The following is a 12,097-nucleotide window of genomic DNA, read 5'->3' as shown; positions in this document are numbered from 1 at the left end:
CATGACACAATGATTGACGTAACGTTCACCTCGACGTCGGTACACTCGAATCCGCCATCGCTGTGGCTGAGGTGAAAACGAGACTCGTCAGTGAATAGAACTTGTCCCCACTGCATGGCCGCCCAGCGTAGATGCTGTCTGCACCACTGTAGACGCTTGACGGTGGTTTTCTGTCAAAATGGGACGTCTCGCGGGTCTTCTGGCGACAATCCCTGCACATCTGAGGCGGCGACGTACGGTTTGTGAAGATATTCGTCGAAGTCCAGGGATGCTTCTTGCAGTCACTGTTGCTGGCTGGAATCGATTTCGTAGGTGTGTTGTTCGAATCCATTTGTCTTGTCGATTATTGGTTACGCGTGGCCTGCCACTCCGAGGATGGTCTCTGACTGCATTCGTCTGTTGCCAACGTTGCCATAAACACCAAATGGTGTTTCTGTGGACGTTAAATTATCTTGCAACATCACGTTGACTCGATCCTGCTTCAAGCATACCACCAATGGCTCGCAGACGCTCATTTTCGGACAGGCGTGGCATTTCGTAATGTTGAATAATTGCGTAATTTTGTTGTTTTTCTGAGTGGTTGTTGTCAGCACGATGCTAAACAGTGCATATGGAATCCCGTTAACACACATGTTTTTATACCCATTCTTGGGGAGTGAAATGCAATGGGCTTGCATTAAAGTCAACTTTTGCATGGAATGCATGCTTTTCTGTAGCAGTTGCGTTTTTGTGGCTTGATTCCATATATGTATTACGATATTGAAAACCAAACTTTACTTGTTTGAAAAATACACTAAAACATTGGTGTCACAGGAACTTTTGTTGTTGAATATATGTAATTAATAATAATAATAATTGAAAAAAACTCGAATACGAAGCCGTTGAATCTAGAAATGTGTATAGTAGCTGTTGTTAGTAGAGGAAAAAATGCTTGGTTTGGGGTTATAGCTTTCGCACATTTCACTACAACAGAATAATTATTTAAGATACCGGTTTTCTTTATAACATTCAAGTGTTTTTCAAAAGTCTCATTAACTGACATGAAAGCATTTCTAATTAATATAATTTATATAAATGAATCTTAATAAACTTTATTTTTTTGCTTTCTGACAGAAAACTCAAAGCCACCACCACTAAGTGTACTGTTATTTTTTCTGTTAAAAACAAACAAGCCGATTTTATTGTGCACACATGTATGAAGATTTACGTTTTATCTTCCATTTGCAATTGCAAAGCCCTAATGACACAGTGTACGCTTGTCTTTTCAGGAAATATATATTTTAGTCTTTATGATTGATATAAGTTACTAATAAATATGTATCTGTCCTGGATACACACACTTGAATTCACGTCGGTATATAAAGTGAAATAATCTTGAACGCCATGTTTAACCCCATTTAATCTCAGCTTCCCGACACAGACTGTCGTTGCACTAACCGTATCCCGTAAGTTGTTTTCGTCGCTGGTCGGACTAACGTTTTCCCACTGGGTGTTCGCTGTGGGATGGACTGACTTTGTCCCGTTGCTGGGTGTGTTCGCTGTGGGTTGAAATGACTTTGTCCCCTTGCGGGGTGTGTTCGCTGTGGGTTGTACTGACTTTGTTCCGTTGCTGAGTGTGTTCGCTGTGGGATAGACTGACTTTTTTCTTGTTGCTGGGTGTGTTCGCTGTGGGTCGGACTGAATTTGTCCCGTTGCTGGGTTTGTTCGCTGTGGGTGGGACTGACGTCCCGTTGCTGGGTGTGTTCGCTGTTGGTTGGACTGACTTTGTCCCGTTGCGGGGTGTGTTCGCTGTGGGTTGTACTGACTTTGTCCCGTTGCTGAGTGTGTTCGCTGTGGGAAAGACTGACTTTTTCTTGTTGCTGGGTGTGTTGGCTGTGGGTTGGACTGACGTTGTCCCGTTGCTGGGTGTGTTCGCTGTCGGTGGGACTGACGTCCCGTTGCTGGGTTTGTTTGCTGTTGGTTGGACTGACTTTGTCCCGTTGCAGGGTGTGTTCGCTGTGGGTTGGACTGACGTTGTCACGTTGCGGGGTATGTTCGCTGTGGGTTGGACTGACGTGCCGTTGCAGGGTGTGTTCGCTGTGGGTTTAACTGACGTGCCGTTGCTGGGTGTGTTCGCTGTGGGTTGGACTGCCGATGGCCCGTTGCTGGGTGTGTTCGCTGTGGGTTGGACAGACGTTGTCCCGTTGCTGGGTGTGTTCGCTGTGGGTTGGATTGACGATGTCCCGTGGCTGGGTGTGTTCTCTGTGGGTTGGACTGACGTTGTCCCGTTGCGGGGTATGTTCGCTCCGGGTTGGACTGACGTGCCGTTGCTGGGTGTGTTCGCTGTGGGTTGGACTGACGTGTCGTTGCTGGGTGTGTTCGCTGTGGGTTGGACTGACGATGGCCCGTTGCTGGGTGTGTTCGCTGTGGGTTGGACTGACGATGTCCCGTTGCTGGTTGTGTTCGCTGTGGGTTGGACTGACGATGTCCCGTTGCTGGGTGTGTTCGCTGTGGGTTGACAGACGTTGTCCCGTTGCTGGGTGTGTTCGCTGTGGGTTGGACTGACGTCCCGTTGCTGGGTGTGTTCGCTGTGGGTTGGACTGACGATGTCCCGTTGCTGGTTGTGTTCGCTGTTGGTTGGACTGACGTCCCGTTGCTGGGTGTGTTCGCTGTGGGTTGGACTGACGATGGCCCGTTGCTGGGTTTGTTCGCTGTGGGTGGGACTGACGTCCCGTTGCTGGGTGTGTTCGCTGTTGGTTGGACTGACTTTGTCCCGTTGCGGGGTGTGTTCGCTGTGGGTTGTACTGACTTTGTTCCGTTGCTGAGTGTGTTCGCTGTTGGATAGACTGACTTTTTTCTTGTTGCTGGGTGTGTTCGCTGTGGGTCGGACTGAATTTGTCCCGTTGCTGGGTTTGTTCGCTGTGGGTGGGACTGACGTCCCGTTGCTGGGTGTGTTCGCTGTTGGTTGGACTGACTTTGTCCCGTTGCGGGGTGTGTTCGCTGTGGGTTGTACTGACTTTGTCCCGTTGCTGAGTGTGTTCGCTGTGGGAAAGACTGACTTTTTCTTGTTGCTGGGTGTGTTCGCTGTGGGTTGGACTGACGTTGTCCCGTTGCTGGGTGTGTTCGCTGTCGGTGGGACTGACGTCCCGTTGCTGGGTTTGTTCGCTGTTGGTTGGACTGACTTTGTCCCGTTGCAGGGTGTGTTCGCTGTGGGTTGGACTGACGTTGTCACGTTGCGGGGTATGTTCGCTGTGGGTTGGACTGACGTGCCGTTGCAGGGTGTGTTCGCTGTGGGTTTAACTGACGTGCCGTTGCTGGGTGTGTTCGCTGTGGGTTGGACTGCCGATGGCCCGTTGCTGGGTGTGTTCGCTGTGGGTTGGACAGACGTTGTCCCGTTGCTGGGTGTGTTCGCTGTGGGTTGGATTGACGATGTCCCGTGGCTGGGTGTGTTCTCTGTGGGTTGGACTGACGTTGTCCCGTTGCGGGGTATGTTCGCTCCGGGTTGGACTGACGTGCCGTTGCTGGGTGTGTTCGCTGTGGGTTGGACTGACGTGTCGTTGCTGGGTGTGTTCGCTGTGGGTTGGACTGACGATGGCCCGTTGCTGGGTGTGTTCGCTGTGGGTTGGACAGACGTTGGCCCGTTGCTGGGTGTGTTCGCTGTGGGTTGGACTGACGATGTCCCGTTGCTGGTTGTGTTCGCTGTGGGTTGGACTGACGATGTCCCGTTGCTGGGTGTGTTCGCTGTGGGTTGACAGACGTTGTCCCGTTGCTGGGTGTGTTCGCTGTGGGTTGGACTGACGTCCCGTTGCTGGGTGTGTTCGCTGTGGGTTGGACTGACGATGTCCCGTTGCTGGTTGTGTTCGCTGTTGGTTGGACTGACGTCCCGTTGCTGGGTGTGTTCGCTGTGGGTTGGACTGACGATGGCCCGTTGCTGGGTTTGTTCGCTGTGGGTGGGACTGACGTCCCGTTGCTGGGTGTGTTCGCTGTTGGTTGGACTGACTTTGTCCCGTTGCGGGGTGTGTTCGCTGTGGGTTGTACTGACTTTGTTCCGTTGCTGAGTGTGTTCGCTGTGGGATAGACTGACTTTTTTCTTGTTGCTGGGTGTGTTCGCTGTGGGTCGGACTGAATTTGTCCCGTTGCTGGGTTTGTTCGCTGTGGGTGGGACTGACGTCCCGTTGCTGGGTGTGTTCGCTGTTGGTTGGACTGACTTTGTCCCGTTGCGGGGTGTGTTCGCTGTGGGTTGTACTGACTTTGTCCCGTTGCTGAGTGTGTTCGCTGTGGGAAAGACTGACTTTTTCTTGTTGCTGGGTGTGTTCGCTGTGGGTTGGACTGACGATGGCCCGTTGCTGGGCGTGTTCGCTGTGGGTTGGACTGACGTTCCGTTGCTGGGTTTGACCTCAGTCCGTTGTTGGGTGGGTCCCCTGTGGGTTGAACAGGACAGGAGGGACTGCAAGGGTGGTCTCCATCATATGATAGAAACAGAATCAGAAATAAATGTAAATATCATTCACCACAAATATTTATTTTGCCATCGAGAGATATGAAGAATGCAGGGCCCATTGTCCACATGTAAAAGGACGAGCCTAGGTTATGGAGAGTAAAACAGCTAGTCTCATATATTTCACCGTATTCGTGCTTGCGTGATTCCCCTGCAACCTTTCGAGTTGACTTGATTGGTTCAACTGTGTCATGTGGCCCTGTGACGCAGGGATAGCATTATGCAGATGGCTGTTACAATGAATGCTCGTTCCACCAGTGACGAACAGGTCTGGTTGTTGATGAAATATAGTGATAGCTAAATAGACAGATTTTTTATTCATGTCTTTAAATGTAATATCCAGTTATGTATGACTGTGTAATAATCTCATACAAACTTTGACTGGAGTAGGTCCAATAGTTTTTTAGATATTGTAGTAAACGTCGGTAGCTTAAATTAACTTTAAATAATACTGTCGGATCAAGTCAAGAAGGTATCCCACTGTCCACCATGTTGTTGGAGAAACAGACACGCGTCAGCTATATATATGAGGATAGCCAGCAATGAAAAGAACAATCCCTTCCCGAAAATGATTGGAAATAATAACTTGTCTTCAGCTTTTGCGCCCAAAATAACGCGTATTAAATGCTGGATGTCATTTAAATAATGTGTTGCGAGTCAAACACAACTTCAGAGAAATAAACATGCTTCGAACCGCAAGCGAACTCGCAAAATAATCTATCCATCAATAACTACATAATCAAAATCAGCATCAATCGCTATGGTCATACGATATGATATACCCGACGCTCAATGTGCATGCATAGTGAAAACCACTAGAGTTAGCAACAAATATTAGAAGAATATATTTGGCTAAACGGCATTTCGACGGAAACATAAAAGTTTACACTCAATACTCTCAACGGAGCCTTCAAACTATGGTGTTGCTTTGCCCCTTTACCTGCCAATAACTCGCCCGACACTTGTCATACATGGCATTTACATCCGGGTACTGTTAATACAAAGGGGGTAAAGGGTAACATGAAACATTTCAGTCGTGGGATTTTGTTCACAACGAACGCATTTTCCGCTTGTACAGATCCTACTTTCTTACTACAATGCATATATAGAAGACGACGTGTCAGGCTCAATTATACATCCGGGATCCTCCAGATGGGGATTTACATTACTGATTAAATAAATCTAAAAATAAGCACATTTCAAAATATTAGATTGTTTAAAGATATTATGGTTCCTAGGTGCATTGCAAAAACAAACAAAATACCAAATCTTATAAACGGTTCTCATTTATTAATAAATATCAGTATACACAAAAAATCTAAATATATTCAGTTATCATATTATAATAATTTGAAAGTAGAATAACAAATATAAAACAACTTATAAGAACAATATACAACGTACGTTGATGGACAGCACCTGACTACAGTTCATTCTTAACTGAACTGAACTTTATTTACGCTCAGGTCGAGAGCAGCGACATTAGAGGTAAAATTCAAACATTTATATATACAAAACTATAATAAGGGACAAGTTGAGACAATAACGATGACCAAGGATACGATACAGTCGCATGCATGATGTGGCAACTTGAAAAGAAGTGAGTGAGTTTGGTTTTACGCCGCTTTTAGCAATATTCCAGCAATATCACAGTGGGGAACACCAGAAATGGGCTTCACACATTGTACCCATGTCGGGAATCGAACCCGAGTCTTCAGCGTGAGGCTACCCGCCCCACTTGAAAAGGAAGATGTGAAATAATTATTTATAAATAATTGTTACAGGCATACACTCTATCATGAACATGTCTCGATGGCAAAGATTATGGCTTTGCTCGCGATATTTTGCACACCCCCCCCCCCCCCTGCCCGAGAAATCAAATGGTCGACCCGTAATTGTGAAGTCTCAATGCGATGATACCATTAGTTTACGGCAGATATGTCTTGACAGTACCAAGAATGTTTTGTCCACACACAACACAGTCATGCACAGTATCTGCACAGTCGGGGCACGTGACTAGATGACCACAGGGGAGGAACAATATGGCGGCGTCCTTGTTTCTGCACACCCTGCACGTGCGCTGTTCTCTTAGACGCTTGTTTTCGGTCAGAAGTAGACGAAGGGGATGTTTAGACGTGTCAGGTGTTTCTTGTACTGCAGTGACGACTTGGTCCGACTTCATGTACCCGCGTCCTTCTCCCTCAGAAGCAGATGTATTTGAGACGGGGGCCGTTTTTCTTTCCCCGGTAGGATGAGGAAGATTAGCATAGGAGTGGCCATTGATGGTCAGGTCTTTGAACAGAGACTCGGCATTACTGACTCTGCTTGCACTTCTCGGAGTACTTTCAATGTTTGAGGCACCTGTTGGCACGTGGCTAGCGCTTAAACATTCAAAGCTCCCAGTATTGCTTTGTCTTGCGGCAGTACTTTCAACATGGTTGACTACGTTTGAAGCGCCCGATGGTAAATGGAAGCCTATTGTGTTCCTCTCCGAAACCCCAAGATCGGACATGTCTGCTCTGTTGATGAACTCACATTCGGCAGAATAACGCTTATGTTCCGCGACAGCATCGTGTTCTGCTTCCCAATCTCGCAGAGTTATCCCGCACTGAAAACACGTGACCCGGTCAGCTGACCCGATGTAAAAGAACCCGGCTGTTGAAAGTTCTTCCGGAGTTTTCGGGACGTACTTTATGGGCCAAGCGACAAAGGATCCCAAACGTTCCAGGTACTCCTTATACTTGACATGTTTGGGAGGTCTCCCGTTGTGTGTCATGTTGTCCTGTTTGAAACTGTGTTTGAAGGTACTTCCTGACATGGTACTATACAGATGACTCATCAATGGCTGTTGGAAATCTGTAAAAAATACAATGATCTCATTAAAATCAGTTCTCGCTACCGCTAAACAAAGATCTGAAGACATCCCATTTGAGGTCACGTCAGAACGACCTTTCATCCGACCAATCAGAGCGTCGCTTACCAAATCATGAAAGTGACAGTCGGAATGTGATTTCTAATCATACAAACTCGAACACTTTAACACGGGGTATTCCGAACGATAGTTACGGTTTTAACGACAGGATCAATACAATCTAGACCATCTCTTAGCCATTCCAGAATGTTCTTTTGTTTAGGTTTCAAATTTGTAATCGAGAATTTGTCAAAATATGTTGCGAAGCGTAGTCGCCAATTTGAAATTAGTGCTGTAAAGCACGAGAAAGCTGCCTTCTGATTGGTCATTCCATTGGTCAGTCAAGGTTCGCGCAAGGTCGGTCTGACGTGACCCATAATGGGATGTCCTCAGATCTTTGTTTAGCGGTAGGGAGAACTAAGATCTGATTTTAATGAAATTGTAAAAAAAAATTATAAATATTTTAGAAACATCCTTCACAATGTAAAATGTCGAATTTTATTAGAATTGCAGAGTTAAGTGCCATATTTACATATTACGTAACATGCCCTTAGGAGTGGTTCTCAGGGTGTGGGGAAGAAGAAACAAACATTTCTGTAGCTCAGTGTGGACGGATGGTGGTGTAGGGTAGGGGTACGGGGTAGTTTTGAGATACAGGCCAAAAGACGACTAGGTGAGGTGAAATGGGTTTTAACGTCGTGTCCGAGATTATTTCACGTATATAGCGACGTCCATGCACGTGTGTGTGTGGCTGTTTGGACTAGTCCGGACTGATGCCGATTTATAGTGCTAGCTCACTGAGATACCATGCCGCAGTTTAACATGAATACCCCACTCAGACACAGTATACTGACTCCGAGCCGACCTGTCCTTGTTTTAGCCCCTTAATGCCGAGCGCCAGACAGGGTAACAACAAGTACCATCTTTTAACGCCTTTTGGTATGACGCGGTCGGGGATCGAACCCCGGACCTTCCGCTCTCCGGGCGGACGCTCTACAACTAGACCACGGGGGCGGTCCCCAAAATATGACTAAACTATAAAGCACAATATTTAATCTAAACTTATGTATATAAACTTTTGATCTTAAATTCGGTTTCGCAGCAAATACCCTGTACGTTTGTAGTTTGTAGTTTTAAGATGTAGAAAAAGAAGTTTATTCAGTATCAATACAATACATTAGATAACTTTTTGCACACGGACAGATAGGACAACTGTTATAATATCTCAATACAATATCTGTGATGCATTATACAGGCAGATTTCTTTTCAAATATATAGCAATATTTTTAATTAGCTTAACATTTTTTGTTGCTACTGGTTGATTAGATTTTGCTGGTGATGAATACTTGTAAGCGTAGCTTGTGACGTAGAGCTTTCTGTTTTCCATATCAAATGGACAAACTAAAAGGAAATGGTATTTATCTTCAGTAATATTAAGTTTACATTTCTTTCACTTATGTAATTCAGTACTGACTTTGTCATTGTAACGAATGTTGAATGCCCAACTTATGGCTCAAACATCGGAATTTAAATCATATGTGGAAAAAATCTTATGAAACGAACGCAAACTTTATTTACACAAAGGTCCCACTTACTGCCTTGGCAACGCACAGATATAGCAAAGGGTAGGTGACTTCATTTAGGCGAAGGGATAATAATAGAAGATAATAGAAGATGCAGATAAGGCCCAATAATGCGGTACGATGTACTGGATGGTTGTTACTGCAGTCCCCCGCCGTGATATATTGCTAAAAGCGGCGTAAAACCATACTCACTCACTCACTGGAACTACGTGATTGATTATGAGGATAAACTTATTATTTACAACATAGGCATTAGGACACTGTTATGAAGAAGCTTGTTCATTAGAAATTTATTTTTATTATTTTATTTATAGTATCACAGCAAAATGAAATTTCAGTTACAATGCCCGCTACAAAGTTTACATTTCCTAAAACATGTTACATGTGACTTTTTAAAACAATTTGGTTGAAATAATATTTTCCAGAATTATGGAACAATATACTTTTTGCATTTTATCCGCACAAGGCTATGACTGCTTTTGCTTGCGTTGGTAATGCACTAAACAATATTATTCTCTTAGTCAGTATACCTTTCTCGATCGGTTATTCGGATTGTCTTTGAGATTTGTGAGAATATTTTTTTCGGAGCAGATACGAAACACAGATTTTCAGAGGTTAAATGTGATGTCCTTTTTTATGAGTATAAATTAAAAAAAACCATGTAAACATGTTTCCTCAGAATACAACATATACTATTGATCATTTCTTGTCTTTCATTTAGACCGAACTGTTACCAATACATTGTACGTTTCCAATCAATATTTGTTTTTACAGATGTATTCCATGTTAGTGATTTTACAGTTCGATTTTATAATAGTACCACTAAGAAGTATATTTCATGATTATCCATTATAATAAAAATAATAATAATCAAAAAATAAAAATAAGATTAGTAGAAAAATCCGTCAACAATAATAAGATTAGTAGAAAAATCCGTCAACAATAATAATAATGGAAAAACTCGTCTACTCAAATACATACGTTACATCAGCTGTATTTCTGTATACAGAATTATTTCATAATATTTATACGAAAGAAAATTATGTAAATAGTACATAACCTGTCACTCTCTGTCTGAGCAAGACTTGAAGCTGGCTGTTCTTACTCTACTTACTTCGGTGTCAGTTGAAGTCATACAACTGGGTACATTAATTGAATACCCGCGGATATTTCAGTGAATGATGAAAATATTACCAATCAGTAGTTGTAGCTATTTTAAACATGTTAAAATGGACCGAATGTCGTAACGTCCCGCAATCGTTACGTCACGGTCTATTTTAGGAACGGGGATTTCCCACAGTTGTCGGCCATTACTGGAAACTTAACACATCGTAGCTTTTTCGGTTGAATTAAAAACATGGGAATGTGTGAAGGGAAATTCGTAAATCATGTAAGCTTTAGCTATTACTATATACCGGCAGGGGTTTTCTAAAGGCCTGCCCTGTTATGTTAGTTATTCCTTCAAAATCAGGACGAACGCAGGAGTGTGTTTGAGACACGTTTATTCTTGAGGGCTACATCAGGACAACTCTGGTTGTCTCCCTTTGTTCATACCACTACATCTCTCCTTCCAGGAGAAAGCAAGTTAACAATACTGTTAACTTTCAACTGTGCCTGGACAATGAAACATTATAATGCATATAAACAAAACAAATCAACATTCACTCACACAACACAGCTTTAGCATACCCATGGCCTTAGAGTTACAGAATAATAAATCTCTCAACCATACCCAATGAATATTGACTCACTTGTCAAACTTTATATGAGAGAAAGTCTTAGTATCTATCTGGCTTTCTTAAGACTCTGCCAGATCGTGTTATGTAAACTGAGGAGTCATTTGTTTGTTTCAGACATGGATGAGGTATTGGTTCAGGTGAGTGTTCTTTTCAGGCACATTCGGAACTTGTTTTTCAGGAACATTTGGTGACAAGTTAATGTCAGGTCTATTCCTCCTATAGGTTCCGTCGTCAGTCTTTACGAGGTAAGATCGAGGACTTAGCTGTTTGGGCACAGTACCTGTTTCTTTCCTGTCTGGTACCCATGCATGCACCCTCTGGTTGTCTCCCTTTGTGCATACCACTACATGCCCGAAGTTGTGTGAACAGATTTCCCGTGTCCGGAACATATACGATACTAGTATATATTTGTACGTGTTCGTAGTATGGGTTTAACGTCATTGGGGCAATATCATGTTTTATGGACCCAAGAAAGTGATATTGATTAAAGCCGAATTGTGTTCAATAATTGTTTTATTACATACTCTAGGAAACAAACAAAAATCAGTAAGTTTTCAATAACCAACAAATTCAACAATAACTGAAGAAAGTGACAGGAGATGCAACACGCTTTTCGTTACGCTTTCGCTGATTGGCTGAACATTTTGCTCTCCTTTGAGCCCATTGGCTAAATCACTTTTTTTTAAAGAAGGTAATGTAACCCTTTCTCAACCAATGAAATGACAGATATATTTTGTAAATGTCAAAACAAGTAAAATATTTCAGGGTGGTTTTATCATATTATATTGTTAAGTATTGGCGTCGATACAGCAATTAAATATTCGAGTACTTGACTCAGTAAGTATGGTTTTACGCCCCTTTTCGCAGTATTCCAAGAATATCAGGTGACACCACAAATTGGCTTCACACATTAAATTGTACCCATGTGGGGAATCGAACCCTGGTCTTCGGCGTGACGAGCGAACGGTTCAACCACTAGGCTACCCTGTCATCCCCAATTAATTGTTTGAGACAATGCCTTTATTCGAATCACTGTATTTCTTCATCGAGACTTTTACTCTTTTACTCATTTCGAGATTCAGCGAATGAAACTGTTCATGTTGTTTGGGTCTGGGCGAGGCAAACCAATGGTTGACACTACACAGCGTTGTCATTGGTCTTTTGCCTTCGATGATACACTTTACACCAGACCGCATTTTGTGAGTTTGATCTTCATTTACGTTTTGGAACTAGTATACGCGTACTTCGAATTTGATCTGATCGAGAATCCAGACGAACTTGGGATAGGCTGTCGCATGAGTGATTACCAGTTGAAATAATTCGATGAACCGGAAGACAGTACATCTCTGAATGAGCTGAAGGAATAATAATAATAATAATAATAAT

General features: G+C 43.5%; 1 protein-coding gene across 1 annotated transcript; it reads right to left on the bottom strand.

The window, feature by feature from the left end:
* Positions 1-6,346: 6,346 nt before the first annotated feature.
* On the bottom strand, positions 6,347-10,193 carry LOC124147946 (inhibitor of apoptosis protein-like). The gene is made up of 2 exons (XM_046518804.2): positions 10,033-10,193; positions 6,347-7,333 (listed from the first exon to the last, which is right to left on the bottom strand). The coding sequence occupies exon 2, from the start codon at positions 7,314-7,316 to the stop codon at positions 6,405-6,407; it is 912 nt and encodes a 303-aa protein (XP_046374760.2). The 5' UTR covers positions 7,317-7,333; positions 10,033-10,193; the 3' UTR covers positions 6,347-6,404.
* Positions 10,194-12,097: the final 1,904 nt, after the last annotated feature.

Source organism: Haliotis rufescens, unplaced genomic scaffold (assembly GCF_023055435.1).
Source record: "Haliotis rufescens isolate VD_foot unplaced genomic scaffold, xgHalRufe1.0.p SCAF_2, whole genome shotgun sequence".
Classification (NCBI taxonomy): Eukaryota; Metazoa; Mollusca; class Gastropoda; order Lepetellida; family Haliotidae; genus Haliotis; species Haliotis rufescens.
Note: the sequence above shows the minus strand (reverse complement) of the source record. Positions and strands in the feature narration are given on the sequence as shown.

Excerpts from the sequence above, each read along its gene's own strand:
- LOC124147946 (XM_046518804.2), bottom strand. The coding sequence starts at position 7,316 with ATGAGTCATCTGTATAGTACCATGTCAGGAAGTACCTTCAAACACAGT.